Source organism: Plasmodium inui (assembly GCF_000524495.1).
Source record: "Plasmodium inui San Antonio 1 unplaced genomic scaffold supercont1.26, whole genome shotgun sequence".
Taxonomy (NCBI): domain Eukaryota; phylum Apicomplexa; class Aconoidasida; order Haemosporida; family Plasmodiidae; genus Plasmodium; species Plasmodium inui.
This window is the reverse complement of record NW_008481860.1, coordinates 155,756-179,446: the sequence shown is the minus strand read 5'-3', so window position 1 is coordinate 179,446 and position 23,691 is coordinate 155,756. Positions and strand designations below refer to the sequence as shown.

The following is a 23,691-nucleotide window of genomic DNA, read 5'->3' as shown; positions in this document are numbered from 1 at the left end:
GACTTAAGCAAGTAACTTTAGAGTGAGTTTTTAATAAATAAAAAGATAAGCATATTTTGTTTCTTACTCATTCTCATGTGAACTTAAGAAATGCTCTTAAATAGTGAGAGAAAGATATCGTAGCGCGAAAGAAATGTGCTATGATATGGGGTGAACGGACATGAGGAGTGTGCCGAGTGAACAGCCGGCAGTCATTCGACGAGTGTCCCCAGAGATCTGCAAGAGGCTGCGCCGAGTGGTCTGTGTGAATTGGCTTGCATGAACTGGCTTGCATGAATTGGTTTCTATGATTTTATTTGTACGCTTCGGCATGGTTGAGCTGCCTGTTGCGGCGAGCCCAATACCCACGGGCACCATTACTTAGCCCCGAAATAGCCTCTGCGTGCAAGTGTATAGGCAGCTGTGCTAACATGAAATTGCTCGTGTTACTCCTCATAGCGAGAATGCTTTTGTGCAAAGTTAACAGTTGCATGAGAAGAGAATATGCTTATATAATACCCCTTATGCAAAAGAATAAATTCTACAGGCGCAAAACAAATTTCAACGTTAAAGTTTTCACCAACTTTCGAAACAGTACATCGAATAGACGCAGCGGTTTTTTGTATGCTCATTTTAAGTTTTAAAAGAGAGAAAAAGTGATGAGAGTGCGAAATGGGGAAAGCGCCATTTCCTCAGCAAGTGCCATTGACTTGTGTCTTGTGCATGCGGAGCAGATGAAAAAGAAATATATACATATATGTATATGCATACATATATATACATATGTGCGTGTGTGTCCTTGAGGATGTAGAGGCATCCATGTTCTGCCCATTTTAACACATCGAGATGCGTACAAGAGCGTGCTTCCATACACGTACAACCGTTGCTGTGTGTACATCTGCACGCACCCCTCTGCGTGTAGAACGATTAACCACTTTGGTTTTTTTGACTTTTCCTCCTGTGCAGGAAATGCCTGCCCTTCCCGAACAAAACAATGGATGAGCAGAAGGAAGAAACGGACGTTAAGGAGGAATCCAAAGTGAAGGAAGAAGAGAAAGAAACAACGAAGAGAAAAATAACAAGTGATGGACACACAAGAACGAAAAAGGCCAAAGGGAAGAGCGAAAATGATATAAAAAAAGGGTCCCTATTTAACTGCACCGTTAGGGAAGATGACAAAGTGAGCGATCTGACATCACCCAAATTTAACCCCGTACATTTTGATGTAAGTAATTTATACCTTTCGCAAAAGGATAAAGAAAAACACAAGTTTAAGGATTCTTTATTGTTCACTTTTCTGACAAATACATTTAACCAAATAGAAGAACTAAAGGGAAGTGGAACTGGTAGCAAGAAAAATGTAGCAATTATCTTGTCCAATGTTTTCAGAGTTCTAATATACTACAGTCCCAACGATTTAATTCCAGCTGTGTACATAACGCTAAACAAAGTAGCACCTGATTATTTAAATGTTGAAGTAGGTGTAGGAGAAGCTCTCATTTTGAAAACAATGTCTGAGGCGTATAGTAGAACTGAATCAAGCATAAAAAAGGATTTACAACAAATTGAGGATCTTGGCATAATAGCAGAAAGTTGTTCTTGCAAAATGAGAACTATTTTTCCTTTGCCTCGTTTGACTATCCAGTCAGTATTTAATGAACTGAAGAGTATACCAAATTTGAGTGGTTCTAATTCGCAGCAGAAAAAGAGAGAGGTAATTAAGAAGCTGTTGGTGAGTGCGAAAATTACTGAAGCGAAATATATCGTTCGTTTTTTACAACAGCGATTGCGAATCGGAGTGAACAGCGCTACCGTGTTGCAGGCCCTGTCCTATGCATTTATTTTAACGCGTCCGTCCATTCCGGAAGAAATTGTACAAAAGGGTAAATTGATGAACGAGCAATTGCTAAGCGGGAAGGGAAATGTAAGTGGGGAGGATGGCACTGTTAGCGACAGCACAACGGAGGATGACAAGAATAAGGTGAAGGGCGAAAAAGGGAGGGAAGTGAAAGTAGAGAACCAAATTGTGGAGAGTGCTTCTACCATAAAGAAGGAAAACGAAAATCAAAATCAGAGCGTTCACGACCAGTTCGACTTCGATGCGCTAGTCCAGTCCATCAAAATAAGAAACGAAAAAATAAGCAAGCCGAATTTGTTCTACGAGATAGGGAAGGAAGGAGACACTCGTTTGCTACCCATATTTAAGGAGTTAAAAAAAACCTACTGCGAAATGAATAACGATTCGGACATTTTTGAGTGCATGGAAAAATCACTGAAGAGCGCCCTCTGTGAGCTACCAAATATCGAAATTATCATTCAGAATTTGTTAAATGGAGATGACATGAACACGTTAAGCAAAAAGTGCACAGTCAAAGCGGGGCTACCTGTGCAACCTATGTTAGCCAAGCCGACGAAAGGAATACAAGAAGTACTCGACCGTTTCAACAATGTGACATTCACGTGTGAGTATAAATATGACGGAGAAAGGGCTCAAATACATTACATAGATAAGAACAATATAAAAATTTTTAGCCGAAATTTAGAAACCATGACAGAGAAATATCCAGACGTTATTCAAATAGTGCGGGATCAAATTATCAGCGGTGCTACAGATTGCATTATTGATAGCGAAGTTGTGGCCTATGACATAGAGAATAAAAAGATATTACCATTTCAGGTGCTGACCACAAGAAAGAGAAAAGATGTCGACATTGAAAATATAAAAGTTAAAATATGTCTGTTTCCGTTTGACCTGATTTGTTGTAATGGGGTGCCCGTTATTAAAGAGCCGCTGGAAATTAGGAGGAAACTTCTGTATTCATTACTGAAATGTAAGGATGGAGTGCTGTGTTATGCAACGCACTCCGAAATGAACAATATAGAAGACATTGATATATTTTTACAAGATGCAATTGAGAATAATTGTGAAGGGCTAATGGTGAAAACGCTGCTGGATAATGCGTCTTACGAACCATCAAGAAGATCATTAAATTGGTTGAAGGTCAAAAAGGATTATATAGAAGGACTATCTGACTCGGTAGATTTAGTACCCATAGCGGGTTATTATGGAAAAGGAAAAAGAAGTGGAGTGTATGGTGCATTCGTTTTAGCCACCTACAACTCAGAAACTGAAAATTTCCAAAGTGTATGTAAAGCAGGCACCGGTTTTAGTGATGAAATTCTTGGCTCATTATACGAAACTTTGAGTGGGAAAATTATACCAAGCAAAAAATCCTATTACGAAGTTTCGGATAAGTTAAATCCCGATGTGTGGTTTGATGCACACTACGTATGGGAGGTAAAAGCGGCCGACTTGTCTCTCTCACCTGTGCATACTGCAGCCATCGGGGTTTATTCGGATGACAAGGGCATTGGCTTGCGTTTTCCCAGGTTTCTGAGGCTCAGGGAGGATAAGAATGCGGAGCAGGCCACCACATCGCAACAGATTGTTGATTTGTACGAGGCACAGTTCACGTACAACAAAAATAAAAACAACTTTAATGAGGAGAGTGAAAGTGAATGAGGAGGGGGATATCCTCCTTGGAGGAGGTGGCTCGTATGTTTTTAGGGAGGAATGTCGCCGAAAATGTGTGCCCGTCTAATTGCTCCTGCTTGGAGTTTATACCTCATAGGAGGAATCAAGTCCCCTGAGGGCGTAGCCACACCCATGTCAGCACATTTACAAATACGTACATTACACGTCAGCGCAGAAACGAATTGTTTGCGTACGCCCATAGGAAGTTGTCCTGTGTTTATTTTGGCCAAGGCGGGAACTGTAGAGGGGTAACAAGGAACTGTGGCATTCATTTCTGTGTCATACGGGTGCTATCAGCATAGCTGCTTGCATCCATCATGCGAATCTTATGTACCACATGGGCAACGTTACGTGAACGCATTTTTGGAGTTCCGCCCGTATGCCTCAAAAATGGAGAATATTCCCCCTTATTAAAAAATGCAAGTTTAGTTCTTTGCATCCCATTTGTCTTATTCTATCGCATTTTCCTTTATGGTATTTTCTTTTTCCTTTTTTTTTGGCGCATTATCCGTTCAGCAGGTTTGTATTATATGTCATTTTCCGAATGAATTTTTCCCCAGAGAAATTACTCACGAACTGGCGCAGGCGTTTGTGTATATATCCCCTTGGCAACAAGTAGCTAGCTCCTCTTTCATAACGTTCTTCGCATCGCCATTTGATTACATATACTTAGTGAACATAAAAGAGGAATGCGTGTGGTCTAATTTTTTTTTTTTTTTTTTTTTATTTGCTCCCGCATACTAACTTAGCATATTTATTGCCTGAAAAGATCTTTTAAATACGGCGCAGGGTTTTAAAAAATATAATGCCCCGTTTGGTGTCTCTTCAATTATTGGTACGTTGGAGGGAGGACGAGGTACAGCAGAGTCTGCTGCTAGGCGTTTGCTTGACGCATGAAATCATCGTGTGTGGGAGGGAAATATAGCTGCATGAAAGGCCTTATCTCACAATGGCTTTGAGGTTCCCTTTTGTGCGAAATTACTACGAGAAGGAGGTACGTAAAACAGCATATATGTGTATTTATATGCACGTCCGTTTTGTCTGTTTTGGGGAAGAAGTGAAACGCACTTCGATCTGGCGCACTCCTCAAACGTTTAAAATAAAAAATATTTTTCAAAAAAAAGAACGCGTTGATTTATTAACCGTGTTTTTCTTTTTTTTTTGGGGGGTTGTTTCCATTTTGCATAAACTGGTTGAAATTGCCAGAAGGTTAAGGACAAAAAGAAGTAGAAAATGAGTGGCGAAATAAAGATAAGAAGACTACGCGTGTAAAAATTCGCACAACGATGGATATGTGAACGAATACATGCGTTGACAGAAGTGGGAAAAAAAAAATTATCCATTGACGCAAGACGTACAAGTTTATGCGCCATTTTGCGCTTGTTATATTTGAAGGAGAAACCCCGTTTGGGGAATTTCTAAATTTATTTATCATTTTTTTTTTTTTTACTTTCTGTGAAAAACTTCTTTTACCGCTCATTATCATTCGTCCATTTTGAACTTTCTGCCGAATGATGTAACACAAAAATGAAACATGTGCAAAAGCATATTCGAGTTAGCCAAATTTAAACTGGCAAAGGACATTTTTGTGAACAAAAATGACTGTTCGCGCTGACGTCGAGTTATTGTGTGCATGTGGATATGCCTATGTACACATGCCTATGTGATGAACTACACATACGCGTGACTCTCCGTGTCAGCAAAAATTAAACACCTCTGGAATGACGAGGAACGAAAAGAGAAAAGCGTGGAACAGCAGTGAATTAGTAACCGCATGTGTTTTTATTGTACGTGGTTATCCATGTGTACATAAAGGCAATTTTTTTTTAGTGCATATGAAAAGGTGAAGATTTTCCGAGTTGCATTTATTTGCCAAGCGAATGACAAAAAAAAAAGAAAATTGAACACATTAAATGGTTTGGAAATGTTTTGCTATGACGCATCCGCATTAAGTAGCTCACGAGTGGACCTTTTATTTTTTTTATTATTTTTTTCGTTTCGAATTTAAATAAAGCCTTTTGTCTGCCAAAGCGGTAACTAACCTTTTGAACCACATCTATGTATTGAATCCAAACGGATCAGCAGAACGTCTGAAGAAATACAAACCTAGACAATTCGTGGAGGGGTATTCCTCTTCACCCATTTGAGAATATACTCCCGTGGGTGCTACGGTTGATGGTTAGCCATATACGTAGACACACTCAACACGTCGACACGGAGAATTGAAAAGAATGAAAAAGCTGGGAGTTAAGACGAAAGCGGGGGCCAACCTATCGAGGATAAATGAAAATGAAAACCTTTTTAAAAAGCCCATAGAATTTAACAAGAACTTAAGAAGGCTTTCCTTTTTAAATAACAGAAATAATGATGCTAATCAGAAGGATCATCTGGACAAGTGTGACAAAACGAAGGTGAAAGAAATAAATGACGTTTTTAAAAACTGCATGGTAGCACTGTCCCATAATAAGATATGCACAAGGAATGCATTCGACATAAGGATTATTGATCACTTGGAAGATTTAGTGAATTTAAATGATGAAGAAATCAATGAAGAGCTAAACGATGAAATGTTGGAAACGGGGGATTTTAATCTGTCCTTCACAAGAGCGTCCAAAGCGATCGAGGGGGCTACGAAAGTGTATGGATACAGAGTAGAAGCCATCTATGACCAGACATACAATTTTTTAAGCAATATGAATATAGCAAAGCAGAGCGAAGTGAATGAAGAATTGATAGAAGAAAAAAAAAATGTGAACGAAATCTCGAATAGAAAAATAAAGAAAAGGAAGTTAGAATTTTTGCAGGAGTCGTCCACTTTGGCCAAGTCGTCCGACATTACCATGGACTCGGTTACCGTGTCAAATATATCGGTCGACACCTTCTTTTTAAAATTGAACAGTACGTATGATCACTCATCCGGCAATAGTTATTTGTTGCCGAACTTAATTTTGAATAACGATTTGTCTATACAGTTTGATGGAGACATAGACGCGTGTGAATATAAGAAGAGGAAAAAAATGGACGAGACCACTGAGGAAGGGGTGGATGAAGACACGGCTGCTACGCAATCGGGTGGCAAATCGCTCCTTATGGTGCGAAGTAGCAGCAGCCACGATAGCGACTGCAATGACGTAATGGTGAAGTGCTACAAGAAGAAGTTGTTTCTCCATTCTGACGTATTGAGGGATATCCTCCTCGGTGCGGGAAATGAAGACTTTAACAGCCTGAACATTTGCCCCGAGTTGGACTATTTTAAGGCAGAAATAAGTAAGCACAAAATGAAGAGATCGGATTCGAAAGAATTAGAAGATGGCGAGCATGGCAACGAGGATGAAGACGACGACGATGATGATGATAGTCATAGGTATGACTATAACTTGAATGACGTGGAAAATATAAGTATGAATAAAGGGGACTACTACGGGGGGGAACGTGCTAAAAATAACTTGGCATTAAGTCTAGGTGGAAATCTGACAATGGATAATTTACTAGACGACAGCGATTTTAATAACGCAAGTGTGGGTGATGGAAGGATGCTGAACAGCAGTGTAAACAACAACAGTATGAATTTGAATGATTACAAAATAGAAGATTTGAACATAGAAAATGTGATGCAAGAATCGCTAGCTTTTGACAATATGAATTTAAACGATTCGGTTGGAAATAATTTAAATTATTCCCAAAGCATTTTATCATTTCAGCAAGGAAGTAACACAATGACGGGTCTTCCCTTACCAGAACTCATGAAGAGTGAAAATAAAGATTTCAGTCTAATGAACTCTCTAGGGGGGAACGTCGCCATGAGTACACAAAATAGTTTCTTTTTTAAAAACCAAGGAGGAAGTCCCACGAGAAAAGGTCTAATAGCAACCATTCCAGATGACGACACTCTCTGGAACCGCAATGTCATGACTTTCGAAAACAGACTTAAAGCAATAGACGTAAATAACAAATTTAATTACCATTATTATGTTCCTAGTAAGCTAATGGCTCATGGCAATTTTAGGAACCTAATGGATATAGCTAAAGGGACTCTTAAGAACAAGCACATGGTACTACACTCCGTAGTACAGAAGAAAGTAAAGGCTTCCTTCGATGTGTCACTTATCGATTTTGAAAATCTGTATAAAGAAATAAATGACGTAGAATTATCTACGTACGATTTATGGAAGAAGGAAAAAAAGAAATACGTATCGAATGCTCTTTTTTCCATCGATCAAACTTCCTACATATTTGAAACGAAGGATAACTGCATTAATTGCGTCAACACGGTTACGGATAGAATTATGAAGTTTTCCAAAGCGGCAATGATCGCACCCAGTGACTACAGTGGCGACCTTAAATTAAATGTCGTTCTGAACGAAGTGAACTCCGATTTTGTGACAAATGATATGGGACAAATAAACTACGCAGAAGAAAAAAATATGGAATGCATGTTTCCAGAGCATATGGATGACCACCAGGATTGTCACATGCAGGAAGGGCTAAATGACGCCATCGATAAATTCTATAACATGGATTTTGAGGATATATGGCAGAACGAAAATGAAAATCATTTATCCAAGCAGGGCAGCAAGAATGAGAATGCATCTGCTCTGCAGCTGCGCCAAAGTGTTTCGCGCGGCAGCACACTTGGAAATGCGAACATGGAAAATGTAGCAAAATTTGTGGATGTCTCGAAAATAAAGAAAATTTTGTGCGACATTGTGAAACCCTCGGGGAAAGAGGCGAGTGACGCACAGGTTCGAGCACAGGGGAACGACCAGGTGAGTTAGTGGAGAGTTAGCGCAGGGGTAGCGCAGGTTTAGCCCAGGGTTATCGGCGGAATTAGCGGCATCGATGCAGTAATGAGTGTATACACCTAAACGTACACATGCGTGAATACGTTTGTACGAACGAACTAAAATTGCCCATCATTTTCCCCCTCCCCACATACGCTTAGATTGTTCCTTACGTTGAGGAAAAGACGACAACTTTTAAGGACATTATCAGCGCGGTAAACTGAGCCTTTCGTTGTGCATGCGTCGATGCGTATCTATATGCGCTGCCCCCCGTCTACATTTATGTGATGTGCTTACCACACGTGCATACGACCCCCCCAAATGCGTCCCCTTCCGGCAGACCAAATCAAAGATGAACCCAGCAGAGGTGAACGGCACATCCATCCATATGCTCTTCGTGTGCCTGCTGTACACGTGCAACGACCAAGGTAAGACATTCGAATTCAAGAGAAAGGCGAAATGAAAAAAAAAAAAAAACAGGCTGCAAATAAATGTATTCAAGGGTCATGTGTCTCCGAGGGGGGTATCCCTGGGGGGGTTCACATTCCGCAATTTTGCCATTCTTATATTTGCTTGTTCATGTTAGTTTGCACGTGACGCTTTAATGCAAGTGTGGTATTTTTTAAGCAGTTTGTACGCGCCAAATGTTGACATAATTCTTTTTCTTTTTTTTTACCTTTTAGAATTACTTCTGCAGAAGATACCAAACGAGGACAATTTCTACGTCCGTTACGGGCTGCCCTTGGAATACCACGTTAAGCCCGACGACATGTTGATGCTTGAAAATTGAAGGGACTAAACAGGTTAGCAGTGGGCCCAAAATAAGTACCCATATATGTATATAAATATTTTTCCCCCATTTCGCTGCTTTAAAGCGTGCCGCGCACAATTTGGTGTTTCTTTTTTTGTACGGGTAGTACACACAATTAGCGAAAGGGGGAAGGGGCTAAAACTTTGCACCTTTGCATCCCCCAAATTTCCATTTTTGTTAATCGCACGTATAAACACATTTTTTTTCTCGTTTGACTTAAAAAGGCCTTAAGAACGTTTTATAAGTTTAAGGACAATTGAAAACGGCGTGGCAGCTGCGACCGAATGGGCGGCAAAAATATTCAGAAAGTGAAATAATGATACTAATACGGATAATAATAGTAATAATGATAGTAATAATAATGATAGTAATAATAATAATAATGATAATAATAATAATAATATCCATAATAATAATATCCATAATAATAATAGCCATAATAATAATAGCGATAATAATCAACAGAGCATATTGTAACACATTTAATAATCATAATAGTAATGATCATTGTAGCAATGTGTTGGTGTGGCACATGAGACGGATTAACAAATGGGCGGGTGAGCAAATGAACTCGTCGAGGACTTCTTCATCGAGTAATCGATCAAATCTTTTCGTTCAAAAAGAACGTTTTGTTTAACACAGGAAATGATCATAAATCGAATTCAAAAAAGTTAAAAATATTCCTGTTTGATGTCGCCTTTTGCTTGTCTACATCGGTTCCCTTTGAGAATGAATTGAACACTGGGTTGAAAGGGGGTAAAGGGAAGTGCATGCCATGTGCGACGTTTTAAAAAATAAGCAGCGGGGGATGGCTTCAAAGCGGCGTAGATGCCAATGCAGATTCTAATGCAGATGTGCACACACACGAACAAACGTCAGCTCACATTTTGCATGCGCATTTTTCGATTTACTTTTCCTCTCCATGAAAGTCATTCCTTCCAAGTATGTTTGGTCCACCTGGTCATTATGTTTCATTAGATAAACCCTTCTGCGCATTTCCGCAATCAGCAGGAGCTCCTCCAGCTTCTCCACTGGCCATTCGTTTTCGGGAAGCCTGAGGGTATTACAACATAGAATTTGGAAGGGTGTAATATGTGGGGTAATTTTCCAAAAGGCTGCTCTAATTAACTATCATGCGAAGCTTTTGATTATTTTTAAAATCAGCGAAAGGTGAAAAAATACACATGTCACAGAATCGTTAAACTATATGTGAACGTCTTCAGGCACCCTTTGTTGATGATAGAGACACCTTTTAGTAGGTTATCCGACGGGTGATTATTTCTTATCTCTTTATGCTTAACATGTGGCATAATTCGGTTCCTAATTCAAAATAGAGATGGGTCAAATTTCCGACGGATGCTGCGGTCGCATCTGATAAAAGAGCTCCAGCCATTTCGTAACATTCGGGGAATTTTATTTTTACTAAACTGCTTCGGTATAGCCTCTTTGCGTAGAAGTATTCGACTAGTAGCTCATCAGTCTCGTTGATCTTTAGGAAGAGGTGTGAAGAGGGACGGCTATGACATGTGAATGTACGGGGCATACTCACACACACGTATTACGAATAAACCTTTTTTTTTCTACAAGTCATTTCAAAAGAGGAGAGAAAAAAAAAAAGCGTTTACCTCATCTTCTCTATATCCATTTTTGTGTTCCTCCTGGGCCCGCGTGTTTAGGAAGGACATGCCGGGTAAGACACAGCAAGGGATACATGGCACCTTCTAAACGGGTTCGTTCAAAAAGGGGATTCCAGTGTATGCAAGTGTGGACAGGCGCTGGTGTAGGCATGTATGTGCCCACATTCGCTTGTGCCACAAAGACATCGTTGCAGGAGGGGTGTCAACGGGTTCTATCCCTAACCATGAAGTCTAGATGACTGAAAGGAGTGTCATGCAGGTATATCAAATTTTTTAGTTCTTCTACTTTTTCGCTCAAAACAATTTCATTTTCCATTTTTTAAAAAAATGAGGAAATGTGTTATGCTTAAATAATGTTTATACGATTATTTCCTTTAGCCTTTTTTACACTTTGCTTATATTCTTTAAGAGCACGAAAAAAGGTAATGGAATTCGAAGAACATAGGCGCTCGCTATCTATAAGCGTTTTGTCACAAGAAGATTTTCTGCTACTCCTCACCTTTTTGTATCCATATAGCAGTTTTTTTAATTATATGTACATGGAGATATTACACTCTGACGTACTTTTTTTTTTTTTTTTTCCTTGCGCCATGCGCATTTGATTGTGAATTAGACAAACAGCAATTTCGATTATTATAAAAAACATTTTTCTTAAAACATTTTTCGTGAGCGTTCATCTATTTAGTATGAAAATGAACCACTTAGAGAAATAGTGCGGGGATTGCTCCTATATGTTGTTCTTTCTGATAGTAGTGGAGGGGCGCATTTCACGTTCAACTCTTTATGCCCTTATTGGATGCCATTTGTGTGTTATCGAGGTGTAGAGAATACCCATGTATGCATGAACATGCGCCTATCTATATACACGTGTATGTGTTCCAATATATATGAATACTTCTTTATCGACAGAGGGTTACCGGTTAAACCATCGTTCTCATTGAACAGTGAATTTTTTTTTTTTTTTCTTTTTAAGACCTTATTTGAGGAACACTCAGGATGGAACAGCGGCAGAAAACAGGTCTGTATTGTTAATTTGTTTTGCATTAGCATTTCTATTACGTAGGAAAAAATTAACAAAAGGGCTGACAAGTCGATTTTTGTTCAGTGATAGGCTAGCTAATTGATCGACTGATTGACTCCTCCACAAACTTGTTGCAAGGAAGTGAGACGAAGGTGCGCCCTAAATGTTTGGAAGCGTTCAAACTTTTTTCTGGCTGATTTTATATTCCATAAAAACTTGGGTTCACCGTTATAATGAAACGAGCGCATTTTGATAAAGAACAAAATTTTCGATGCATTATCAATATGAAGTTTAAGAATTCTTAACCTTTTTGTGCGGGAGAATTAAGCGATGAAATGAAGGTATCCTATTATGAATACGTGTAATTGTTCGGAAATATAACCCACGTGGGGAGTAGTCAAAAGTGTGCAAAAAATTATGTGATGCTTGTACGAAGGAAAACATATAGGTATATAGGGTACATAGTGCTGTCGTTTTTATTTTATTTTATTTTTCTCTTTTTTACCTACACATGTAGATTAAAAAATACGTTAAAAGGTGTACAACACGCATTTATATTTATGGTCATAAGGTTGTGCAAAGGGCTGTTTCGTTTTCTGTTTTGTCACTTTGTTATTTTCTTTTTTGTTCCCTTTTTTATTCTTATTTTACTTTTGAAGTTGACGTAGATTTTCTTTTTAAAATTTCCACGTCGATTTTGCTTTTAATTTTCACGTGAATTTTGCTTTTAATTTTCAGGTCGGTTTTTATGTTAAGTCAAATTTTAATTTTCCCTCTCACTTTTTTTAAATTAACACCCATTTAATTTCACCCCTTTAAAGTTCATCTTTGATGACGCCCCTTTTTTTTTCCTCCATTACAATTTTCATACTTGAAAAAAATGAGCAAGTTTTGTAGTATCACATGGAAAAAGTAACGCTACGTATGAATATAATTCCTATAAACATCCTTGCCCATGTAATAGACCCCACTTCAGCTCGCTGCATTTTGAACCATACGCATTCTTTTGATGCCACTTTGCGCGTATTAGCATGCCGGGTGTATGGCAAGCGTATGCCGAGCGTATCCCGAGGGTAGCCAAACGTAAGCCAGCGTATCCCAAGGGTAGCCAAACGTATGGCGAGCGTATGCCAAGGGTAGCCAAACGTATGGCGGGCGCATGCCAAACTTATGCGTGACACATACACAATATACATATTATAAGAATTTTCTTGGTATTTTCCCTGTGCAACTAGCCATGGCGCCATTTAATTAATAATGATACATTTAAAACCCCAAGTGAGGGTATTTCGCACTTCGGCCGGATTTTTATCGTATGAAATAATCTTTTTTAACTCCCCCCCAAAATTGTCATAATGGTGTGAGCCCTTATAATACTACGTAATGATTGCACATTACTGGTTTGGGGGAAAAAATAAAAGGAAAAAATTTCGAGTGTCACATGACACCCCTTGATTTTCTGCATTTTTTTATTTTAAACTTATAGATATATTTCTTTATTTAATGAGTTCATATATGTGAAGAGCGTAAATTTCTCTTTTTTTTTTTCTTTTACATCCTCGTTGCTATAAGTTGCTATTTTATGTACATAAGAAATTTCGCGGGAATTTTTTAAAGTTACATGGAAAATTATGTATCAAAATTGGGGGAATTTTATTTCTCTCTCTTTTTTTTTTTTTAATATATACACATAAGGGAACAAGAGAAAAAAAATTGCGTTTTTCCAAACTTTCTTGTGTTTTATTATTTAATATGAGCACCTCCCCATGTTGCGTAATTGTTTATGTAAACAAATGTAAAGTAAGGATCATTAAGTCAGTACGTGTACACGTAAAGGTACATATGCTCTAATGTATATACCCACTCCGATATGCATTAAAATAAAAATGTATTTGTGTAAATTGATGACAAACATGAATGAACAGCAGATATGTTTCACGAACATGTGAATATATGTTTGTTTTGAATCTACTCGAACTCCTCAAAAGTTTCGTATGTATACTGCTTCCTGATGCCTAGAGCGATGCATAAGGGGATGCATATTGTGAAGGACGGAATTGCGTGTACACTTCGCTGCGTATATTCGCTTGTATACTTAAGTACATTTTTGTCTCACCATGGTCCCTTTGTTTTGATTAAACTTTTATGTGCCAAAAAATATAAATAAATAGAAGGAAAAGAAAAAAATAAAAGAACGAACGAACACATTTTTTTCTGTAATGTTCTTTTTTTAACCTTCTTAACCTGTTTAACTTTTTTTTTTCCATTTGTTTTTATCCGAAAAATTCATGTGCTGTTTTTTTTGTTGCACTTTTGTTGTGCTACTAAGCATAAGCCTCCTTTATGCGCTGTACACCATTCTTAATGATCGTAATTTTTGCTATGTTTTTTACGCGGTTGCCTTTTTAAGTCGCCCTTGTGCTCTCACCCTCATAGTGACAGCTTTCGCTCGCCATCCTTTTTGGAATTCTCCGGAGCGAATGCCCGTTTGGGGCTTCCCCTAGTGACATAAATGTTCCGTTTCATTCTTTCTCTTTGGAAAATATGGACGGAACGAATTCAAGGTTGAGAGGACCGTAACTGATACGTTTGCAGACGATTATCAGCACTTTTCACAAATATCCATGTACATATATATACGTGCACGGGAAAACGTGGCGCTCGAGTGAGAAGACAGGTAGGCAGAAGGGCGCGCGAAAAAGGTATCCCGATTTTGGCGTCGATACACACGTTGATACCCAAGCAAAGACGTAAATGATTGTGCGGGGACAAGATGGAGGAAGCACTGGAAAAAGAACTGGTGATGAAGAGGTTCCTGCGAAAAAATGAAAAGTTCCAAGATGGAAGGTGTGCGAAAAAAAGGGCACACAGGATAAGAATGGCCCTGCTAGACATGAGCGAAAAAGAAGAGAACTGCTTTCTAATGGATGTGTACCCCTTAATCAAAAGTTACATACGTGATAGCGTCCCGTGCTATTACCGCAATAGGACGTACATTTTTCGGAAGAGTATACTTAACATTTTCTATTCCATGATACATAAATTTAAAAAAATAAAATACATCATAGAGATTTTTGACATTTGTTTGAATCTCATCGTGAAGCAAAATGAAGAACTCACAATTATCTGTATAAGAATAATTACTGAAATATGCAAGCTACATAAGAAGGATTTGATACTGTTCGACATTTACAAATATGTGAATGTTGTTTCTTTGCATATTCTGAAGGCCTTTTACAAGAGGCTCGTTGGTAAGGTTAAAAGAGGGAAGTTTCTCAAGTCGGCAATAAATGTCTATAGGAGAAGGCACAGAAAAGTTGGGTGCGTGCGAAGCAGTAGGGATTCCCTAAAGGTAGTTAGAGAAATAATATTCTCAAATTATGTTTTGATGAAATTATATCCGAATTTGTTAAAGAGTAATGAAGATTACGTCAAAATTTTGTGCAAAATTTTGTCCCTGATTCATATAAGGGACTTTAAGTATTCCAGACCGTTCTACTTAGAATATATTTACTGCTCAAGAGATATGATTTGTAAAACGTCGTACAGTTACCATTTTTGGGACACTCACTTGTCCATAGGGGAAAACGCCCCCGGGTGGAGCGATCGTTGTGAGAGTGTTTTATATCCACGTAAATTCGAAAGGGTTTACAGCTATTTGCTCGAGGATAGGACCGTTTTGGGGAGGAAATCCATCAGAGGCAATTCCCAATTTTGCCAGAGGGGGGACATTGATGTGTGCAATTTTGTTGAGAGTAACGCGCAGGATAACGTCCCATTGCCTTGCGAAGACGCGCGTATTAAGGATTTGGGAGTCAAGAAAGGGGACAAGCATTCCATTGATGCTTCTACTGATAAGACGCAGAAGGTTGATGTGAGTAAGAGCTCTCAGAAGAGCTCCAGAAACCGCTGCGACTACAATGCGCACATCGCTTACCTCCTAAATGATAATTACGGGGACGAGTTAGGCGCCCCATTTGGTGATACCCGCAGTGTGTTCTTTCGAAATCAATTCCAAACAGCAAGGAAGCAATTTTACAAAAATGTGAATTACGACAGTTACGAGATTGATTTGCTGAAGATATCAGAATTGTGGAGACTAAAGAATATGGTCGTGTACATGCTAATCTATTTTTTCAGCATGGATAAGATGAATAAATATTTTCATCTTAAAGAATTTCTTATAGAAAAAATTCTTCAATTTTTGAAATATGACACGAAGCATAGCATAGAAGAAGGGAAAATATTTATCCACCATATTCGGTTACTGTTACATGACAATTTTAAGGAAAATATGAAGCACTATTTGGCCCTTTTTGTAAATCCAAATACGTACAGGAGTTATTTAACGTATAAAAATGGTTGTCACTTAAATGAACACGTTTTTATCCTAATACATGACATTTTGCACTACTTTAAGAACCAACCTGTGTGGAATTATGAAGTCATTAAGAGTTGCATATCTGCTTACTCCTTGGTTATTATGAATAGTAAGAGCCTTATCTTCGTTCAGAATGTGTGTGTAAAGTTGCTAGTGTATATAATTGAAATTTTATTTGCACTGAAGAAGAAAAGCGCGACGTACTTTGCCCTCTATTTTGATATTCTAAATATTATGTTGCACAAGAGCGATTCGTTGAAGTGCGAATTGCATGGCCTCTATAGGAGGCGTCTCCACGCGAGTAAAGCGGATATGATCAGTGCAAAAGGGGGGACAAAGCTGGGAAGAGGCTCTCATATTCGTAAGAACAAGAAACTGGCGAAGAACAAATTTTGCACAGATAGAGAAAAACTGAAGTACGATTCAGATCATCTGTGCAAATTTGTTTTGTCGCGCAAATATTTTCTGGAGAACTGGATGAAAAAAGAAGAACATTTGGAAAAAATTAAAGCTCCTGCTAAATATTACAGTCATAGAAATGGAATCAAAAAGCGGAAGGCAGCATTAAAGAAAGCATTGCTTAATGATTACTACAAGTTGGAGGGAGCGCGCGACCTAAGTGGTCTCCTAGAAGAATATAAATTTTTGCTGTATTCCATTTATGACTGTGTAAGAAGCAACATATTTTATATTTATTTGTATTTTAACAAGGAAGCCATTATATGTAAGCTGGATGCAAATAAAAGGAGAAGAAGTAACATTTCAGAGGAGAAAACTTGTGACAATTTAAAACAGGAGTTAAACAGCAAGGGTCAATATGTGAGTAACTATTTGAACAGCAGGAGAGACATTTTGGGTAGCTCCACGGGGAAGGAAGCGGCAGTTAATGTGGATAGCCCTACCGTGGGCCGTGTAAGCGGACGTGACGATCCCGAAAACAGCAAGAATCCCACGAAACCCACAAGTAAGAGGAAAAGAATTAAAAGGAGCAGTAGTATAAGCAAGCGGAGGCGCCCCAGTGGTCCGAAGAACGCCAATCGAAGTGTAAAAAATGGAGAATCCAGTAATGAAGTAAAAAATGGTAACCCTAATGGGAGATTCACGTTTCAAACAAGTAATAATAATATTGCTTCCAATTTGGCGAGCAGGGTAAAGAAAGAATTTGGGCAATCGCTCAGAATAGGTCAGTATACCCGTAAGGCGGAAAATTCGAAATTAGCAGCGTCCACGAATTGGGCAGCATCTCTGAGGAAAACGCCTTTAAATGTGATTAGCACCGAACATGAAGGAAATAAGTATATAGCTTTGAACTATCTGGGGAATAACGATGATCTCCTTATTAGTAATTATAACTGCATTGTGAGTCGTGGCGACGTGATTCGTGAAATAAATGGAAGGACCGAATTGCCATGTGGTGTGAAGGATAGTTATCCATGTTACTACACAGTTGAAAATGATTTGCACAGTTATATGAATAAGTACAATAAAGAAAATGAGACACAACTGAATGGCCTTATATGTGGCTGCACTGTTGAAAAGGGAAACAGTTCGCATTTTTTCTTGCATGATCATAGCAATCGAAATGGTAAAGGAATCATTAAGGGGGCGCAAGGCGAATCTGTTAACGAAACACTTTGGGGTACGGAGGGTGATATTTTTGGCGAGAAAGCAAAGAGCATAAAAAGTCAATGCGTCAGCCAAAATGTCGTTATAGAAGATAGGAATAATCACAAGTGGAAAGTTGCTGAGAATGACAACCAGGCACACGGCTTCATAATGGGTAAACTGCAACCGAAAGATTCAGGACAGGGTGCCCCCAATGAAACCCCCGTTTATGACACGTATGAAGAGATGTATGATATTTCCAATTTTGACTTGATACACGCGCGGAGCGCTTTGTCTAAATCCTATGAACTGAGTGAAGCTTGGCTCAAAATAATACACAAAATTTTTTATCGCATGGTGGTATGCTGCTTATTGTTCACGTCCTGTTTTTCGCATATTATGGTTGAAAAATTGGGAATAAAAGGTGGAGCTCTGAGAGGGGTTATCAGAAACAATATAAAGAATTGTGGATCGTCTGATCGCGGCGACACTTCTGAGTTGCACTACTCGAAAGGTGACACGTCGCTGAATGGCACATGGCGCCCTTACGTCCACATCAACGTTTACAACTTGTTAAAGGAGGATAGAAGAAAAGTGTTAAACTGCATCAGTTACATAAAGAATGAAGAGAAGAATTTGCTCTACATGTGTGCCAACAGCATAATTTCTCTAAGTGGGAATGACTTCCACATTTTTATGAATTATTCCATCAAGCCTTTATTCAAACTACTGTTTCAGTACCCGCAGATATTTTACATCTTCCAAGTGCTCGGTGCAGTGAGCAGCACCAGCGTTTTGTTTTGTAAAGTTTGTTTTGGTTATATAATTAAGAAGATGAAAAAGTTTCCAAGGCTGAAGAATGGCTTAAAACCTCCTCTTTATTTCAGCAAAAATGGTAGAAGTATATTGGCAACAGAGTTGTACAAGTGCAAACTTTTCTACAAGCTACAATCACCCTCTGATTGTTTACTGGATCGAAACCATTGTGACGGTTTCCAGTTGGGCAAAGAGTGTGCACATAATTGGTCCCGAAGTAAGGGACAAAATGGGCAACATGGTGCGAATGCCAAAAATAGAGGGGACGTAGCGAATGTGTCACTCCCCACGTGCAGTAGTAAAAATGGAAGCGGTGCGGTTGCGAAGGGGAAAAGAAAAAAAGGATATAGTACATTAGGAACCCTTGGAATCGAGGTGGACTACTTCGATTTTTCCATTTTAGAAGAATACGAGAATGAAATCCCTGCAGAGGGCAATTCTGAACTGAAGGACATAAAGTCAGTTCTGCTGAAGGATCCAAACTATTTTAGAGAATTATCATATCACAATGATATACACATCTTTCCAGTGTTGAGTAACCGCATTGTCAGCCCGACAAGGATGGAGAAATTTTCTGATCAAAAGTGGAAAAAAAAGAAGCACTACTTTCTTCATGGGATGGGACACCGGGACATTATAAACTCCGCCAACCTGGTTTCACCGCATGTTCTTAAGTTCGCACAAATGAAGAGAAGGAAGAGGGACGCTGCAGAAAGATATGTCATTTCTGCTAACAGTGCAAACGGCATAATTTTGAATAGATCCATTTTAAAAAATTCCATGTCAGATGAAGATCTGGAAGGGATTTATTCACCTATGAGGAGTAAGTCCTCACCTGATAATTGTACACTCAGAAGGGGTGTTCTACACGATTGGCAATTTTGCCATGGGATTTTTTCAAACAAGGGGGGCAGTAAAAGGGCGAAGAAGAAAAGGAGTAGACTGTGCGATGGCTTCATAAGGACCAACGACTACGTAGTGGGCTACAATTCATTATCAATGAATAATACTTTTAACAGCTACATGTCATATAGGGATCTAATCATTAAAGTGATCCACTTTCTTTTGAAGGTCATGAAATACTGCGCACATTGTTATGACCAGTTTTTAAGTGAACTAAGAACCATTTCGGAGATTTTTTTGGACATAATTTTAAAGGATAATAAGTGCATTCAAGTGGTCCATTTGGTGAAATGTCTTCTGGAGACCATCTGTTTTGTAAATTGCGCCAACGAATTGAAGGAGAACAGGGAAAACAAAACTGGAGTCAATTTTGCACTGAATAAGATTTTTTTTCGGGACAATTTGAGCTACATGAGGTGCATAAAGTATATCAGTGCCAATAGCGATGCGAATGAAAAGGCAAGCAGATGTGGAGATGTAGTTGGAAGCGCAATGGGAATCGTAATCGGAAATGGCGGTATAATGGAGGACCTTTTGAAGAAGGAAAGCTCAGTGAAGTGCGTCGTGAATCGGGGAAGCAGCCTCATCAGTGGGCAGGAGAATAAGGATGGATATGGGAATGCCTTCGAAAAGGAAGACATGGGTAGTACGGAAGTCAGTCACAAGAACGAGGCCCTCCGTAGTAACGGAGGAGGAAGTCGCGACGCTTCCCACGAACCCACCGGGCAGGCGAGGAAGGCCATGACAAAGGGGAATGGGGCGAATAAGGCGAACAACATAATTGTGAACGTCCTAAGTTGGTTCGAAAATGTGTACCTGGATTTACCCAAGTTGTACAAAATGGTGTTGTGTGAAATGTGCCTGCAGCTTCCAATCAGTTATTTCACGAACAAGCGGTTTCACCTTTACTTGAAGTCTTTGCTAGTCTGTTTGTGCTCCAAAAATTTCAACAGAATAAGAGTTGCCCTGAAGTCAATGGAAGAAAATATATGCATGGCGAATAATAACCATATCAAAGGAAGCATTTCCTCGTCCCTTTATTTTAAGAATAAAGATGGAACCACGTCATGTATACTCACTCATTTGATGAAATTATTGAGAAAAAACATAACCTTCCAATTCAACTTTAACAAAATTTACGAACAAAAGTACTATCTGCATGATATGATTAGGAACCCCGCAGATATCACTCTCATCCAAATGGGTGTCATTTATACACAAAAGGTTCTCTCAGAGGCGGAAGTAAATAAATATATGAACAAAGTATACATGGGAAATTTATTTATCATTTTAAAACTGTACTGCAAATTTTTTGAGGATAATGAACTAATGAATAATTACCACTTTCGTCTGAATAGCAAGAGGAGCGTAATTTCGCATTTCAGGATAGGTTTTTTTTTGAAGCGGCAAATAAAACAGTACAACAGAAAGAGGTGCCTTCATGATGTGCAGCGTGAAAACATAGAGGGGAACCCCTTAATGATTAATAATGAGAATGCATTAAATTCTGAACCTATTTCCATTATAACGAAGCAACTTGTAGAGGTGAATGAACACTCCCGGCTATATAGCATGAAATCCTCGTCCCGTGACAACAGCAATGTTGTTGGTAGCTCCAAAATCTCAGATAGGAACAAAAGGAGGAGAAGAAACTCTCCAATGAAAAATGAAGACAAATGCCAACCGGGAAGCAACAAAATTAACACTTCGAAGGAGCAACAGGGTCTTATTGAGAACAAAAGTGTCGAAGCTAATGGGCTAAGAAGGGGAAGTGCAAGATCCTCATCTACAAGAAAAACAAGCAGCATGGTGAACACAGTACAGGAAGAGAAAAAATGCAATGACACGCAAAATGGGCCCTCCCCAATTTGTAATGAGAACATTATTAAAGAGATGAAAAGTAATAATGCGGGACAGGACAAAAAAAACAACTCTTCGCAGAAGGGTAGCTCATTAAATGCTGGCGTTGCACTGGTGAACGAAAAGAAGGATGAAACAGATCGAGGAAACGTCAACTTGCTGAAATTACTCATGACTGGTAGGACATCCAATGACCCGTTCGGCAGTATTATACAACACATCGATTTGGAACAGACGCTGAATTATTGCTACAAAGTTTTGAAGAATAACGTGAAGAGCAACAATTCCAAATACTTATACCATTATAAGCAGCCGATGAGAAATGCGCACATGAGAAGCAAACTTTGCGTTAGGAAGAAAGCGAGCATATGTGTTAGGAAAAAAAGGAAGAGAGAAAAATTCAACCTCTTTAATTTTCACGAGTTAGCAAATTTGACGAAGAGAAAAATGAGCGAACAGGATGAAGTCCCTACAGATGAAGGGTCGAACAAGAAAGTGAGGGTTTATAATTCGCCAAGCGAAACGAACGACAAATTGCTACATTCGAAATGCAGGAGTGGAAAGGATCATTTAAGCGTCATTGCGGAAGTGAAGCATCCTGTTTTTAAAACAACGAAGGAGCTCAGACTAACACATGAGGATGCACTACGGACCAATTTGACGCCCAAAATCGAGGGCATTCCTCATGGTGATGCAGGTGGCACCAAAAATAAAGGCACCCCTGTTGCTAGGAGAAAGAAGCTATTCTTCAGAGGAAACAAAAGTTTCAACGAATATAAACGATTTATCGACAACGGGGAAACGAAATATTTTGACAGAGGCGACTTGTGTTATTACTGCATTTTGAAGGATCAGCGAATTAGCTGCTACCGGGTAGTGCTTACCATTTTTATTTTCATTTTTAATCATTCAAAATGTATTTCCGATTTTTATCAGTACATGATTACAGTAGGTTCCCAAAATGGAGAGTTTCAAAAGGGCATCAAGAATGGCCAGGTTGCAGTTATCACCCAGAATGGATCATCTGTCCCCAGAGGGGGTAGGGTTAATCAGAGTGGCGGCACAGTTGATAAAAAGAGGAGAGGATCTTTTAAATGTCTTACCAGCACTATGCGAGAGGAACAATCCGCCCATAAAAATGTGAAGATGGTATGTAGTTCCCCAAAGGAGAATACCTCCGCTTTGAAGGAGAAAGTCAATAAACCGCATCGCAGAAAAGCGAAGAATAAATTTTCTTTCGAAACCTGCAAATGTACGAAGCACTTGCACAAGTATTCCTTCATCTACAACGCTAGCAGCGTGTTTATGAAAAAATTGATGTATTGCTTTTTAGTCATGTTAGTCGAAATAAATGAGAATGAAAAAAGTTACGACGCTGGAATGGACGCAGAGGGGGAAAGAGCCAAAATGGTCCAAGAGGCTGAAAGGGACTGCAGAATGATATGCACCGACGAAATGTGGAAAGCCAAATTGAAAGAAATAGTTAAGAACGTTGTTAGAAGAATTGGGCTGATACTTTCGAGCAGATTTGTCATGACAAGAACCAGAAAATTGATCCACGTAGGAAGCCACAACAATGAGATTGATGTGTCATCGTTCATATTCACCTTCTGCAGCTTAGTCGATTACCACCCGCGTTTTTTACAAATGAGCATTGAGGGATTGAACTTTATAGAAAAAATTCTAAAAACGATATTAAATGTGCAACCAGTGAAGATTAAGGCAGGCATGAAGTGCACGTTCTTTTTTAATTTGTGCGTCTGCATCTGTAACCTGTGTAATGCTATCAAAGTGAAGAAAAAAATATTCGGATTGTTACTGCTGTTGAGAGTAAGCCGAATTCTGCCGCCTTACTGGATCCGATTTAACGTATACACTATTGTACGGGCATTGCTAGCATGCCATGAAACGACCCAATTGAAATATGTAAGAATTGTGCAGTTGTTAGTAGAGGAATGCTTCGCACTGGTCATTTCGTCATTATTTACAGGTTACGTGGGGGAGATTAACACGTACATTTTGAATAACTTCCGGGTCCTAGATAATACGTTTGTGTCTGATATAAACAATTTATGTGCCTTAAATCACAATGTTGATGAAGCGTCTATTAGGGATGTTAACCGTATTAGGAACAGTGCAATTGGTAAAATAAAAAGCAGTGTAGAAATGATCAGATCGTTTTGGAGCCTGAATGATAAGGAAGTGAACCGCATTGACGATCCGAATGAAGAGCAAGCCGAACACGTGAGGAACAAACGACGCTGCAAAGGTAGCCCCTTTTGGTACAGACACGATGAAGTATACACATGGGATATCCTATCGTCAAAGGAAAAAAATAGGAGAAGTGAAAATGACGTCAAAA

The 23,691-nt window shown here is 39.0% G+C and overlaps 3 protein-coding genes across 3 annotated transcripts; 2 read left to right on the top strand and 1 right to left on the bottom strand.

The window, feature by feature from the left end:
* Positions 1–410: 410 nt before the first annotated feature.
* C922_04626 (DNA ligase 1) lies at positions 411–3,502 on the top strand (the record flags this gene model as incomplete). The annotated part of the gene is made up of 2 exons (XM_008820205.1): positions 411–601; positions 946–3,502. The coding sequence occupies 2 exons, from the start codon at positions 411–413 to the stop codon at positions 3,500–3,502; spliced, it is 2,748 nt and encodes a 915-aa protein (XP_008818427.1).
* Positions 3,503–5,745: 2,243 nt separating this feature from the next.
* C922_04625 (hypothetical protein) lies at positions 5,746–9,085 on the top strand (the record flags this gene model as incomplete). The annotated part of the gene is made up of 4 exons (XM_008820204.1): positions 5,746–8,280; positions 8,457–8,510; positions 8,636–8,723; positions 8,979–9,085. The coding sequence occupies 4 exons, from the start codon at positions 5,746–5,748 to the stop codon at positions 9,083–9,085; spliced, it is 2,784 nt and encodes a 927-aa protein (XP_008818426.1).
* A 670-nt stretch (positions 9,086–9,755) lies between these two features.
* On the bottom strand, positions 9,756–11,059 carry C922_04624 (hypothetical protein; the record flags this gene model as incomplete). The annotated part of the gene is made up of 5 exons (XM_008820203.1): positions 9,756–9,847; positions 9,991–10,160; positions 10,408–10,595; positions 10,732–10,827; positions 10,967–11,059. The coding sequence occupies 5 exons, from the start codon at positions 11,057–11,059 to the stop codon at positions 9,756–9,758; spliced, it is 639 nt and encodes a 212-aa protein (XP_008818425.1).
* Positions 11,060–23,691: the final 12,632 nt, after the last annotated feature.